Genomic DNA, 16,798 nt, shown 5'->3' on the forward strand with positions numbered 1-16,798 from the left:
AATACCATAGACACGCTTGTATACGCAAAGACAGATTGCCGGCGAGAGAACGGCGAATGAATAATCGTTGACAGCAGGTTGAAAATTCCTTAACATTGCACTCTGATTGATAATATTAGATCATCATTACTCTTGCCATATAAATTTCGACACTACCATTCGTCAACGAGGTAAATACAATGCCGAACTTAAACCATTTCTGTATATTTAGCTTACTTAAATAACTTAATATGTTCATAAGGGATCAAACTTTTCAATGCCCTATGAAACTAAACTTTAAACCGCGTATTATACATTTTTACGATTTTCATAGTACGTATAGCATTTATAGCATACACAATCATTAAATGAAAATTAACTAAGTACAACAATACTGAACGAAAACAATTAAGTAGATACCAAAAAAATCACCTGAAACCTCTGCTATCGGCAATTATTGGTATTCAGTTAATCGAACACAAGTTAAACGAATCAGTCTCATAAGCAATATTATTATTATATGTAGATGCTCCTTTAAAACTACATTAGTTTAACCGTTAGACGTATTAGTTAAGATTTAGCAGTCGGCCATAATTTATTAATGTTAAACTAAACGCTAAATTAAACTATCAACGAAGACCATTATGTACTATTATGTCGGAATAAAGGAAATTTTTAAACAATATCAAACTCAAAATATAAATATAAAATTATATTAAAAGTTTTATAAGACTTTTAAATTATAAATAAAAACAAATCTCAGTAAAATGTCAAAAGATGACAGCCATTTTTTTTAATTATTAAAACAACGTATTTTAACTTTTATATCGCTATTAAACCCCTAACAAAAACAAAAAGCTTTATGTACTTACAACTTATCTACAACTTTGAACTTTGGTAGTGCTACATTCTACATTTATAATTTTAAAAAGAAACGGAGTTCCAGATATTAGTTTCAACGATAGTGGTTGATGATATAAATATAAACAATAAAACATAATTCTACATTTTATTATGTTTTTCATAACAAATGATATTGTAATCTTATAGGAAATTATAAATGATTTATAATGACGCATACAATGTTGAACTTGAAAGACTGCCAACGTATTTTGACAGTTAAGGTGCAACCTACACAATATGTTTTTTATTACCTTACAAATCATGAACATTATTATTTTCCTGTTCCGTTCAATGGTTAAAACTAATAATTTTGTAGATGATCTTTCTTCTATATTTGTATATTAAATAAACCTAACCTAACTTATATTTGATTATTTAATTGTGTTTTGTACCACTCACTTTTAGTAATTTGTCAAAGTTAAGTTTATTACTCATTGTTCCGACACAATTTATAGTATGGTAACATTAATACAAATATCATCGAGAGCTACACAGGCGGGTTCTAAGAAAAAAGTAAAAACATAATAGCTTCAATTGATTTATTCCGTGACTATTCTCGTGATGTTAACGTATTGGGCTTGGTTAAAAATTAGAATTGGATCTAGAGACAATTTGTAATATACAGATTTCAGATCCTTCAAAAAAAATCAATGGAATGCATTTCCTACTATGTCATAGATTCAAGATAATAAATTAGAAATATTACCTTCAAATATATTGCAATCGATTAATCAACACTCTTCATCGAAAATATGGTAGAATTATTTTATGTTTGTTTACAGCACTGTTAAAAGGTTTGATATACATCTAGAAAGGAATAATATTAAATATTCAACTTAGACTTGTGATTATCACGAAATCGTGACAATAAGCACGGAAAATATTAATTTCTAGTCAACATTTGTAATTACAGTGATGACCTTTAGTTTTTAATTTTTCTATTTGTACTATAGTAAAATAACTAATAATTGTATATACTTGATATTTAATATGCAATAACGCCGCAAAAAACTTCTGAGAGTCTACATTTGTTTTGGAAATGTATAGGATATAAAACTGTTATAGTAAAATTCTTTAACTCTAGCCACCATATGCCACCATAGTAAAAAATGTTTTTAATTTAAATTGTTTTTTTTTTATTTTAATGTCACACACATGGGTTTTAATAAGTAGTTTTAAGTAGTTTAGAGTTAAAACACCTATTACCAAAGCTTACGTTGCCAGATTTTTCAGCTAGTTATACTATTAAAGACAAATTGAATATTGATAGTTATATTATTAAAAATAACAATGGAGTATAAGTATTTCAGGACTGCCGGGGACAATAAAAGGTGTAGCCGTGTAGGTATTAAACAGAGGCTTAGCTTAAGTGGAATTCCCACTAAATAAATGAAATACAGATGTTATATACACTTGTTTATATAACAACTTCATTACTAAACTCAATTTTAAAAATCTTACATTGGCCGATTTTAAAAATTGTGTTTAGTAGTATGAAGTTAAAGATAATTAAAAATGTGCTATACGTTTTTGTTAAATTTATCAAAAATATACAGCTGTACAGCCATTAAAAGTATTATATTTTTTGAATTTCTTAAATAAATATTTATTATGTAAAATTTTAAACCATCATACCCAAAAATAGGTTCTTTATTTTTAGCGAAGCGGTATTGTGAGCGCTGTGATAATCTTATAAAATTTTGATTGCCAATAAAGCAGAATCCACTTTAATGACTAATAAATATAAATTTTAGTCTTCGCATAAAACTTAGAATTGGTGAAAAATGTCCTATACCAAAATCTTAAAAATTAGAGTTGTCATTTTAAAATCTAAAATTTGACGAAAGGTGAATCTAGACCTCTGTCTGATATCTCTTGTAGATAACAATAATATTTGTACTTATGAAATATTTGATAACGTACCGAAATATAATTAAACAATTCTAAAGATATTATAAGGAATATGCCTATAGCCTAATTCGTTTTTATATTTCACCAAACATAAACTCAAATACATTAATAATTTTTATTTAAAAAATAATTCTAGTGTTACAGACTTGAAGTTTGGTACACTATACATAATTTTATAAAATACTCACAATTTTCCATAAGTTCAATAATGTATTTTTATAATAATTAATTAAAGCAAAAATTAAATTTATAATCTAAATACATAATACGCCCCTGATTAATTGTTGAACGCGAAAGTCATTAGCCGGAAATGGCTCATAACCCTAATTGTAGTCAATTATAGTTTTTTTTTTTAATTCTGATTTTTTATTTTTAAGTAGCTGAACGTTGAAATTACTATTTATTTTCAAAGCCATTCTGGGATATTATACTCGATACTGTAAATCGAATTACACATATACGTATACAATGTGTTTGTTAAGCCAATCAATATTATTCATATTTAATTTTTTTTTTTTTTTTTAACGTTAATAAAAATATATACCCTAAGTATTTTTTTTTTTTAAATACCAGTTAATAATTATACTTGGTTTAAACATATTTTTGTTTATAAATCATTCATTGTCACACCATTGTTTTCTACGTCAGGTTTTAAATCTCGTGTAAACGCAACAGATAGTTTGCTCTAACCTAACTGTCAAACAACGGATACTGGTTACATTAATTACTTTCAAATCCGACATGCTATGCATAATACATTGATATTTTTTATGTGGTTAGTGAGTACAGTTTTACATAAAATATTATAAACGCTTTTTATTAAATTTAATGTTTTGCGCTGCAAAGTATTTTCAACTACAAATACAGCGTAACATCGGTAAATTAATGTAGTAGGTAGATCTCAACAGGCAATATCGACGATGAATATATTTTTGCTAATTTTTAAATGTTGTATAATGACCGACATTAATTAAATGGTACGCATTAGTTATAAAAGTGCTGGGCTTCGATTTTTGCAACGGTTTTATCGTGCAATATTGTATCCTATAATGACTTTTTAATCATGCACTTTTTCCCTTCACGGATACAACCAAGGTTGGAGTATTACGGTTTTGTAAACGAATCAGTTTTTTAATTAGAGATAGGTTGTCTCCTGTTAAAAAATAAAATACTAGTGTCGAATAAATTGTTTAACGCTCGAACCGCCCATTCATTCCAATTGGGAACGGTAAAAAAAATCCACGAAGGCGCAAAAAAAAATGTTAATTGAATGATAATAAAAATCGCCGTTACGAAGCTATTTTGTTCGTGTCGGTACAACCAGTCTGCAATGGTCATCTCTGTATTCTTATGAAACAAACTATCACGGACGCCTTGGGCATTGTGGAAAATTAGCGAATCGAGCCACTCGATAAAACCAGAACAAGTACTTGCAATATCATTTACATTGATACGTTCTTATCGACGGTAAAAAAAATAAGTCAGTGCGTGCGAGCGACCACTCTGAAAAAAATAAAAATAAAAATACTTTATTTAGGAACTGGTTTTTGGATACCCGGGATGTGCACGAGCCCTCGATCAAACCGTGACGCAATCCCCTATGTACCCATGGATGATAATTTTAAGGTCAGTATTTTGTAAGCATTTTACTAGTAAAGTAGATACTAAATAGTTAATATAAATCTGTAAAAAAAATCGTGCTAAATGCGATCCAGGACGATAATAACTTTTGAAGGTTCCTTGTCATCAACGTACGCCGCGTCGTTAAACCTTGTAGTCACTCAATCAGGTACATTCCGCCCACGTCTCGTTTTAGTAATTATTACTAAATGAATATTACAATAATACATATCCATAATATTATATAATTATTATAATAACTATAATGACACGCCTTAACGTAACGTAGAAAGGTACCCACAGATCATTCATTTGTTATTACAGCAACGGAACAGACTATCAAGTGTCCATTGACCATACATTATATAAAGCAACCAAATTTATTAATTTATGATAAAATTAATTTCATAAAATATAATTCATACATAATAAAATTATGATATCGCATGTAATACACTAAACTTAGATAATTAATTAAATGTATTATAAATAAATCTATATTTGTTTATCATATTTATAAACTAGTATCGTGGTGGTTGAAGTGTACGATGCATAATAGGATATTGAAAGTACCGTCCTGGTTGACCGGGTTGTAACAGCCATAATAGTTGAGGTTCCACGCTAATTTGACTTGGTAGTTCAGCTGAGCGTTGTTGATTGAATTGCACCGTCTGCTGCGGAGAAACCCCATAAGGTGTCCTTCCACCAACTCGCTGTGGATTGCCTAACGAATTTACTCTCTGAAGTACCGGTGCTATCTTCGATTGAGACGACACATCTTGGAAGTTTGTGGGCCGAAGAACTGGAACTAATTGAGGTTGTTCAATAGCAAGTTGAGGATGATCTGAAACTGTTGGTTGAGAAGGTCTGGACGGTTCATATCGTTGATCAGACTGAGAGCTAGGTCCTCCTTGGAATACGACTTGGGGTTGCTCATTGACGACTGGCTGTACAGGTCCTACAGGATCGAAACTTTGGCTGAATTGAAAATTTGGTGTTTCTTGTGGCGCGAATTGGTGTTTCTCTACATTAATCGGTTGAGCTGATCTTATGGGTTCATATTTATTACCAGGTAGAGAGTTTGGTGCTCCTTGTAACACGGCATTAGTTTGCTCGGTATTAACTGGTTGGATGGATCTAAATGGTTCGTAATTTTGATCGGTCTTAATGTTTGCTGCTCCTTGAATGGTGACTTGGGGTAGTTCCGCCACAGTGCGCTCGGTTGATCTAATCGGTTCAAAAGGTTTTTCGGGTTTAATCACATCAGTGTTTTGAAATTCCTCTCTAGGTGGTTCAGTTATAGTTCGCTTAGTAGATAAGAATGTTTCAAACTTTTTTTCTGGAGCAGGAGTTACCTGTCTTTGAAATTCGGCTCCAATGTAAATTTTTTGTTTAAGAACGGGTTCTTGAATTGACTGATCCTTAACGGGTTGTCCAATTGCATCACTACCGTCAACACCTCCAGGTTGATTTCCCTCTTTGTTAGCTGTAGTTGCTACCACTGTAGAAGACTTCCGCTGGTCTACGTCAGAACGGTCATTTAATATCACTTGTTGCTGATAATCGGGCTCTCTTAATTGAATCTGTCCAGGGTGATTTCCAGAGACATCAAACGGATTCTGCTGTGGCTGTACCACATCAGTCACAATGACTTGTTGTTTATTTTCCACTTCTGGAATGACCGGCGTTCCGGTATCTACTGATCTAAACTGTGGTCGAGAAAACGGTGCTGAAGCGGGGTTTTGTCTGAATGATAAATTCTTGACGAGAGTCGGAGCTGTTGGAGCTACAGGTAAATGTGCGCCATAAGCTCTGAATCCGTCAACCCCTGCTGTATAAGTAACTTCGATGGGGGTGCCTTCCGGGGATATATACCTATACGACCCCACGACAGAGTTCGCTTGGTTCTCTGCCCCTTTGTTTAAAACCTCCCCACGTTCTTCAGCATAAATACCATTAGCAGTCTCATATCTGCAAGATAAAACAAATCAGTCTAAAATATAAAATAATTCCACAAGACCATACAAATCGTAAATAAAACAATAATAAGTCTAAATCAGTTACTGCCGTAACTTGTTTTATTGCAAAACCCCTGTAGGTATTCTTTATTTTAATAGAATATAGGAATATTAATAGTAAAATACTGAAAGATGAGTCTAAGTTAGGTTATTAGTTATTTTATTATATTAACAATATAATAAAATTAATTAGTACATCAATAAAATATTTATATCCATACACGATATGGCTCACGTGGTGCAACATAATCTATTATAAGTCGTAAATGTTACACACAAATCTTTTAGCGTATATTTGCTAGAAAATAGACACAATTAAATCGCCTAGTTTTTATAAGTGTAAAAACGAGCAAACGTGTTCATAACGAAGGAGCTCACCGATTTCGAAATAATTTGTTTTTTATTGTTACAGTTTAAATTTGGAGAAAGTTAATATAATTTCATAAATTTAATAAATACGAATTCAAATTTTAAAAATAATTTCTTTCCATTTTACTGGAATTCGTTTTATTTATATTAGATATTTTGTATACAATTTGTTTGATTTATTTGGTTATTTAATCAAAAATCCTAGGTCAATGCGCTAGGTATGGTCCCTAATTCCTTAAAAGTAATTTTTCAAAACCAAAATGGTTGTAACTCAAATAAATAAAAAATATTCGTTAGAAATAATACTTTGTACAATGTACATAATATACATCAACCGTAATCATAATTTAATAAATCGAGTTTTGTTTTGAAAAATGTTTTTCAAATATGACCCATATTTTTACTCCTTGGCGAATAACCAGAGCTAAGACTCTTAACATTCTAATAACTTTCTAAGTTAAGGTTAAGTATAGACTTCATAAACAATTAGCCTAAATAAATAGGTTTTCAGGCCTTAGTTAAAATCCAGATTATAAAATAGATTTGCATACTAAGCGTGTATTCGTAATAATTTATTTAAATTTGGATGGGTTATATACGGTATAATATGATATTCCTAGAAAATTACCAATTCACTAAACAACTGTCTTAGGAGAACATAACACGTCGTTATTCGTGCAAAAACAAGGAATAGCATTCTGTACAGTGTACGCATCTCTGAACATAATATTTATCACATACAAATGATGTTTACATTAACAGAAAAATACTCTGACGAGTTATGTTTTAATTTTATGATGGTTTATACTAATTTAAACAAATTCTTTTATTAAACTCAAATGATGGTATTAATTTAAAATTTTTCTAAACAGCTTAACTTAAAGACCCAGTATTCTCTTTACTTTTCCAAAAATCTATAAAGTATTTTCGTAATTTATGGTAAAGTATTATTGGGAAAGCGAGATGCTCTATTTTGAGAAAAATAAGTATAGTAGAGGCCTTTGATAATCTAATAAATTTATAAAAAATTCTCATTACTGTACAAATAATCCAATACTATAATTATTATAGTTTTGTACAAAAAAAAAGTAATTATTGTGACAAATTGCCTACACGTAAACCCCTAAAGGAGCGGTATGTGGCATGCTCTTAAGAAGACGTTATCCACCTAATTAAGGAGTAAAGTGTAGACAATTTTTCGCAAAATCTTAATTTCGAGAATAAACTATAGTGTATACTGTATACGGTAATGAGAATTCTCTATTGGTTGTTAATTTTTTGTCAGACTCATCAATAACAGTTTTGCGAGAATTAAAACCTAAGCGCTTTGGAATTTTTGTAAAACCATAAAATTGTCAAAATAAAATAAGGGAACTTTGTTTGTGCTTGGACGTTTTTAATTTTCTATTACTGAACCCACTAATTTTGAATTTTTTTAAAAAAATACTATAAAACCTAAAATTCATAAATAAAAATATACTTGATGTATCAAAAAATTGCCACGCTTAAGCCTAGATAATATTTTTGTGACTTATTTTTTTAAAACTTAATACATTTATTCAATAAATAATTTTACCTATAATTGTAATCACCATCTAACGAGCTCTCTCTTGCGTATAAATATATGGGTACATAGTCTTGTTTTATTGCGTCTGTTCTTTGTTGCAATGTGTTCTTTACAGTTGACGGCTTAGTGGACTGCGTTTTTTGCTTCGAAGACTGGGCTGATGCACACGCCACTACTAAACCCAAAATGGCGTACTTCTATTATAACATAAAAAAACATAAATTATTAAAATTAATTAAATTATGTACCGTTTTTAAACTAAATAAATTAAATTACGTATCTTAATAATAATTTAAGTAATTTAAATTCATAAAATACCTAATGAATTTAACTAACCAAAGTGGTTCGTTATTTGTCTATTTTCAACGTTTTTTTTTATTGTCAGTCTTGATTAATAATTGTCTAAAAATCATAAATCATCCTATTTGTCTGTCATACCACACCATCAGGACATAAGTGTAGAAAATCAAAGAACGTATTAAATGATAAATAATAATTATGCTTAACGATTTTATTTACATTCTATAATCATTTTTTTAATATTTTAAATTTATTTTATGTTTTAGTTATGATACACTTTGTATACTATTTGTTTTATTATAGATTAAATATAGTATTTTTATTTTTTAATGTATTTTCATAATCATCAAATGCATAAAATCTTATTATTTTGATGATGCTTAAAAAACAATAGTATAAAACGTACCAGATGAGCTTTTTTTATACAATGACTAATTACATCTGAATTCAAAAATAAAAATTTATATTTGTAATTCAAAAAAGTAATAAAAATAATGATATTAGATTTATTATCATAAACTCACAACTTACTTTGTTATAACAATATTTTTTGAATATTCTTTAAACTTTAAGAATACCAGTAACTACAAACAAAATAGGACGTTTTAGAAGTAAGCAGGTTTTTAAGCCTAAAATTAGGGATTTGTAGCGTTCTCTTAATTATATGGTTGTGTTATATTAATATAATGTGTATATGAACTAAATACGATTTTTTTTCGATTTCTAGCATGAACTATTTGTTTGTCCATTCCATTAAGAATGATAAGATAAAAGAGGAGAAGAAAAGAAGATTTTACAACTACAATTTATTGTTATAAAAATATCAAGTTTTATAGTATAAACTTTATAGAAAAACAATCCACATTTAAAAAATTTAAAAACAAATTAAGTAGAAATATAAATTTTGGTTTCATGAAAATCGTAATTATTTGTTTTTTTTATTTACTTTTTTTATTTTACTGTTAACAAATAAAAACATAATAATAATTATGAACACGCGAAATACAGCTAAAATTAAAAAAAGTTATAATATCATGCGTAAAATAATCCGTTTAAAGTTACTCACCAGAATCCCCATGCTTTAACTGTGTATTGGTTTTTATTAAACTATCGGAGAAAGATTATTATTTTCACTTTCTTTACCAGCCTATTTATACGTCAGCTCACGGCCAAGGCTAGACTCGGGCAAGTTCATGTAACATCCGAACCTAGCCGGGCAGTGGTAGGGAAAAATAACCACTTCCTTTAACAAATACAGGAACATTAAAATGCATCAGTTTATCCGAAACGTATAGAAAAATAACAAACTGCTCGGTGGGTATATTATGCAATCTGTGATGTAGCTATGGAGGTACCGCTGCATCCCGACCGGAGGTTAATGACATGCGATTGTGGTCCTCTGGCGATGCCGAGATCATATATTATCTTAAACCTAGTGATTACATGGAAAACTGGTAATCAACGACATCACGGAATGGGCTTGTAAATATTTTGAGTGGATATAGCTAGTTCGGATTCAGCTTGAGCGCACCTTACCGTGTTAAAAATATAAATACCAAACACACGGTTGGTAGATGAAACATTGATCGGCGATAGTGTAGCGCAACCGGAATAACATTTCAAAAACAAATAAAAAATCTACTATTTTTTTAATAGTCATTTCTTAGCTCAAACTAATATAATTTTGCTGCGCCTACTTTTATTTCTTGCAGAACGTCGTGGAATAATATTTTGTCGCGTTACTCTATAACGCCTATTCAGTATAAGTGGTATAGAAAAAAACAACAACATTAAATTTGTTTTGAATACAAACTACTAAATATATTTTACTAAAGAAATAGGGTTCATATTCATGTATTTGAAAAAAACACGATTGGAATAATAGATTATAATTTAATTTATAGGTAAATATAAATTCCACTCGCTCGGAATGTTTTCAATGTCGAGATAATAAATCCGTTTGAAACCAAAAACTCAGACGGTTTTTTGAATTTTTATTAGCGTTTTAATAAAATCAAGTTCATATTATGACGTACCCGAAATTCACAACATTATTGAAACCCAACAACATGTAGGAATTTATATATGATTAAATAGAAAACACAAAAGTTATTCGACTTTTATATTAGTAAATACAGCGCAATCAGCTGATATTGAAATTTGTCTTAAGCCTTAAAGAATTCTAATACTAAAAGGATAACATTTTGTTGGATATCTTAAATTATAATATGAACTTTATAAACATTTTCATACAAAATTTAATTAAATCTAAATTTAAAAACGTTAATTTAAATGTAAGTACAATTATTTGCGTTTAAAAAATTGTTTGATTTAATAAGTTGTGAAACATTGTTTCGAAGTCTCTTCAAGAAAGTAATCCTACCGAAGCAGTCTTAGTGATTTTTTTTTTTTTTTAATAATACTAATTACACATTTAGCCCACCCACATTAAGTTACGTAAAACTACTCATCAGTCATTATTTGAATTTTTTTATATAAGCAATTAATTATCAGTTAGTACTGTGAGATTATATTTTAAGAGTATTTATATGTATATTATTATACAAAACATCAAAGCAATTTCACCAAGTGTTTTTTACAAATCTTTTTCGAATACCTTAATGGTAAATATATTGCTTTCAGTTTCTAAAACATAGAAATATATGGCGTACGCATTGAACCCACCCAAAGACCGGTAAATATTTTATACTATAAGGTCTAATCGTTGATGATTCAGATATAAAGTTAATCTAAACACCGTATACTCGGTATTCAATACGCGGTCAATACTCGACATAAGGGCTTATACAATATTGAAAGTTAAATAATAATATTATGACTTTCTAACACCGTATTTAGATCACAAAAAGCTATGACATTTTATTAATGTTATGATATTGATCTTTTCACTAGTCAACGGTACAGTGATATAATGCAATGTAATACGTGTACTTGGTCTTCGTAACGACCATGACTTCGTACATCGCATTGCACTCAATATTTTGAACAATTATCCGTATACTTATTTGCTATACACTATACACGATGGGCAAGTGTGTTAAAGTTAACATGGTCGAGGCAGGCTCACGCACAAGTCCATGCCGTTATAATAATATTATGTTATATTATATATTGTATAAGAGCGGATCACATGTACCTAGTTACTTTTAAAATAAATAGAGTACAAATACACATTGACATATTATACAAATTACGGATGATGACAAAAGTATAGTGAAAGTCTGTTAAGAAAACCGCATTAGGTATATCAGCCTAATGTGCCGACCTAGACGATGACGAAAGTTAATTCATTTTGACTATAATAAGTGCGCGAATTCGATTATTACATTATAGTAAAATTCTAGTTTACCCAGAAAATAATTATAGGCCTGACTAAGAAGGTTACACACGATTAAGTGTTATTACACGACAGAGATGTATAATGTACTTGACTCTATAAAGAATAACCATTGTTAACCTTTCAATATACTCCCTCTATCTCGAAAACTTTTTTATTAGAGGCTTAGATAATTATTGTGTTAATAATTTTTTTTTTTAATATCATATATTAGTTTTGTTATAATAAAGATATATTTCTTTTAAATATATTAATAACTCCCAATTATTATTGTAATTCATAATAAGCAGTGTACTGGGCGATTGGTTAATTATGGACCAGTCAATAACTTAAAAGATATTAGACTTTTTTTAATTATTTTGTTTTTTATAATTTTATAGTTATTAGTTGGGACAAATTTTATATATTTTTTAAAAATTTAACTCCATCCCTTATATGTTAAAACCGTATGAACTTAAGAATTTTAAATGGTAACGTATATATTTTATTAACTTTTTAAATTAAGAAAAATTTGCTGAACAGTTTAACTGGTGGATAACCAGTTTTAGATAGTTATTAAAGTTTAAAATTTAGGACAGGAGGAAGGGTGGAGAGTAGAGGTATTTTTATCTGCGCGCATTACTCAACCGCTCTTTCCCTTCCGTCATAACTTTTAAAATTGAATAACTTGAAAACTAATTATCCAAAACTGGTTATCCACCAGTTAAAATGTTCAGCAAATTTTTCTTAATTTAAAAAGTTAGTAAAATATATACGTTACTGTTTAAAAAACTCAAGTTTATAAGATTTTAACATATAAGGGACGGAGCTATAATTTTAAAAAATATATTAAATTTGTCCCAACTAATAACTACAAAATTATAGATAAAAAATAATTAAAAAGAGTCTAATATCTTCTAAGTTATTGACTGGTCTATAGTTAACCAATCACCCGTTGCGTGCTTTACCTGCTTATATTCAGAATAGGTAGCAAGTTTATAGAAATGATTTTGTTTACGCATTTATTAACTAGAAATGATTTGTTTCGAAATACCAAGTTAACGTGTATAATATAGCTCTTTTAATTTGGCTGGTTGACTCCGTTTATATGGGATAAGGCAAAGACGGAGAAGAACGTTATACTTATGTATAATTAACTCGTGTAGATGAGTCTTTTTCCCCCGCTCTGATATTTCGTGGCGGTGATCATACGTTACACGATGGCACTTGAGTTAAATCAACGCCAACGTTGTCGTTGTCCTTGAGACGGTATTATTTTTCTGAAGCGGTCCCAGAAAAGAATAACTTTTAAAAAAATATTTACGTTGAAATTATTAAATAATTATGATTTCGTCCTAAAGTGAAGTCCTCTTCTACAGCAGCTGTTGGAGTGCTTGGACGACCCACGCGCGTTCATCGCACACCTATAGTGATGTAACGGGGCCGGCGGCGCTTGCATCGGCTAACACACACGGGTGCACCTCTTGAGCCAGTGCACAGTTGCCACGTGTCTCATAGACATCTAGGAACCAAATAAAATGAATAAAGACTGTATATAGTCTGTAAACGAGACGTATTGACTTCACACAACGTAAACGTTCATTTATAGTATATATCTATATAATGGCCGTTATCTGGACTAATCAGGATACTGTACCGATTTTTTCATACATAGTCCATTGATCAGAAATCGTTCACTAACGGTAAACTTCAATGGACCAAAAGTTTCAAAAAGTAACTCTGTCCAATAAAAACTAAAACAGAAACCTATTACATATTTCACAAATTGCAAATTTGATACGTTATAACTTATTAAGTTTATAACTTTCGCGTAGTATACATAGGCATAGTAACTTTCTTTTTTAACTTATAGTTTTCAAAAATTGAACTGAAGTTAGGTGAGCTTAGAAAAGTTGTTTGCAGATAAATCCTTATACCTTTATAAAAAAAAACTAATAGATTGAACTATTATATTGATCAATATCGGATTTAACCATGTCGTCATTAATTAGTTGAGTACATTTCGAACACTACAAATTTGGAATATTTTTTCAAAAGATTTACAATTATAGTATCAAAAGAGCTCAAGCTATGTATTTTGTGGTAAATAAAATTAATTTATCCTGTTTAGAGTGAGTCTGGAATTACCATTCATTGCAAATTCTAACATCAATCTTACTGCGTACATGTATAATTTTTTCAAAATATAAAACATATATTTAAGACTGAGGAGATTTAATTGAATTCGCTTTTACGTAATTCGACTTTTCTTTTTTAGATTTAGTTGTACTACGGCCGACATACCTTTATAATAGTGATTCAAGTATAGGTGTATCCGTAGGCTCTTAGACGTGACGGATCTTTAAGTAATACTTACCATTTATAGATGACTTCTCATATTTTTTGAATACTTATGTTATTGAGGTTTACCTGTTCATGGTCAGTATACCAATCCGTCATGAGATAAAAATAACAAAATTATTTTTTAAAAAATAATAAACGTATCGTCTGTAACGAAATCTATGCACATTATCGCCTCACAATTTCTTAACACGTTGTGGATAAGATATTAACATAAAAATGTTGCAACCACGCATCACTTATATGCATAACACTTCAAACAACCAGGCATTAAGATGAGTATATGTATACTTGGATCTTCATCGTGTCCTATTACTTTTTAATAATAATTGTGCACTCTGGAAATGCACATCGGCCCACTAAAGTAGAACACGAAGTGGACGTGTTAATAAAATATATTTCAATGAATTTCAGTAAGATTCATTAATTATTATTACAGACAGATTGTCCTACATTTAAAAAAACAGACTTTACTTCTAATGATTGCCAAGAATTATAATTTTATAAGAAGCGACAGAACATAACATATTATATTTGTTGCAAATCCTATAAATTGTGAATTTGTATTTTGTATTACACTTCATTTTTATGATTGTGCACGTGAGATAATTATTACTGTGTACAATATCGTGACACGTACCTATACGGTAAACGACTCTTAAATTTAACGGTAACATTTCTATTGCCTCCCTAGACTCTAATATTAGGTTCTTTAGAATTATTTAAATTTTTAAGAAATTTTACTGGGCTTATGCTATGATTTTGAGTATCTAATAAATGTTTCGCGACAGAAGATTTGCCACCTCTTAATTTTTCATGTTCAAGGTTACAATAAAACTCAAAACATTTTGCACCCCCCCCTACAAAAAATAAAATAACGTCACTAAATTTATTAAGGTTGTCATAATGTGACAGTCATGGTCCATAGGCATACCGCATACGCCTATGAGGCCTGTTATCCCTTGTTCAATACTATGAGGCTCCTATAGTCCAAGAGCTGAGACGTTATTCAATTTAATAATATAAATTATAATGTTTTAACGTATTATTAACTATTAAGTGTATACTAGGTAATCTTTTTAATTTTTGAATCTGGTTTAGATAAGACAAATTAGCTTAACTGAACGATGAGAAGACGTATGTAGAAAACCTTTTTTAACAACTATCATACTAATGATTACTCTATTATCATTTTTCCACAAGATAAAACATAATAATTATTGATTTTAATTAATTGATATAATAATATTATTAACAATAATTATTAAAATAATTTTATTGAGATCAAAATAAAAAGCAAAAAACAACGATTTTTCCGTTTTGCCGTTAGAATAAAAAAATTATAAATCCGAAAAGTATAAGAAATCAATTTTTATAATTTCCATTATTTCTAATTTTAGCTCAAGATGAAAATTAAGTAACTCAACTAAAATAACTTAATTAGGACAAAATACTTAACAAAATGTTCACTAAAATTGTAATTTTGCAAGGTTACTTTCCTGTGAGTTAAATGTAATATTTATACGATTATGTATGTCAAATGTCAATAACCTAGACAAATATGCTAAATTAGTATTTTGAGATTATTAATACCTTTTAGGGCTGAATTAGAATGGTGAGAAAGCAAAAAATTATATAATCTGGATGTCCCTTCGTGAAAAAAAAATTATTGTTTTGGGCTTTGCCATGAGTAATACCGGTCCTAAACTACTAACCGTTTCCTAAATTTGTCTTCTAGGACCTAGGTATATATCAATTTTAAACTTGGAGACGGCGCATAGAGGGATTGGGCTGGTCAGAGACCCATGTCATAACTATTGTTGCTGATAGTAAGTAGTAAAATTGACTATCGATTTATCACACCCTCCTCATCTGAAATAACAATTTTTCATATTCGATGAACTTAAATTTGGCTATGATTATAAGTAATTAAACGATTTATTAGCAAATAGGTACTTCGTATGTCGTATCAATCCTATAAAAACCTACAAATTTGACTTTTGGCTTAATGCTATTAATAAAATAAAATATAATTTGTATAGTTATTTTTTTACGTAAGAAATAAATTGTGTTTTATGCTTACAAAACTATTATCTTTATCTATTACTGCATTGTAAATTGTATTTATATACCCTTATAGGATGCTGTATAAAATATAAAATAAATAAATGTAATAAAGTATTTACTTATTTTAGGCTATATATGATTATGTATATTGTGCAATTCCGTCTAATCATGTAATGATACACTCTATAATATAAGAGGGACACATTTCTATAAATATGTAGCGCACTCTATGGAAATATTTCATTACTAAAATAGTAAATGAACACGTCTCAACAGACTACAGATCTTATTCAGTATTGCATCCGCTGCAGATAAGTGATAACGTCCGTCTAGTTTTTTTTCATTATTATTGATCACACTATGTGA

The 16,798-nt window shown here is 29.4% G+C and overlaps 1 protein-coding gene across 1 annotated transcript; it reads right to left on the reverse strand.

Moving 5' to 3' along the window:
• Positions 1-4,688: 4,688 nt before the first annotated feature.
• On the reverse strand, positions 4,689-9,951 carry LOC126835376 (uncharacterized). Its single transcript, XM_050567919.1, has 3 exons — positions 9,734-9,951; positions 8,377-8,564; positions 4,689-6,384 (listed from the first exon to the last, which is right to left on the reverse strand). The coding sequence occupies exons 1-3, from the start codon at positions 9,743-9,745 to the stop codon at positions 4,935-4,937; spliced, it is 1,650 nt and encodes a 549-aa protein (XP_050423876.1). The 5' UTR covers positions 9,746-9,951; the 3' UTR covers positions 4,689-4,934.
• Between the last annotated feature and the right edge of the window lie 6,847 nt (positions 9,952-16,798).

Source organism: Adelges cooleyi, unplaced genomic scaffold, assembly GCF_023614345.1.
Source record: "Adelges cooleyi isolate 19-005CV unplaced genomic scaffold, UGA_ACOO_1.1 ACOO_flye_CR_arks_rails_tigmint_CR_PRNA_23, whole genome shotgun sequence".
NCBI lineage: Eukaryota > Metazoa > Arthropoda > Insecta > Hemiptera > Adelgidae > Adelges > Adelges cooleyi.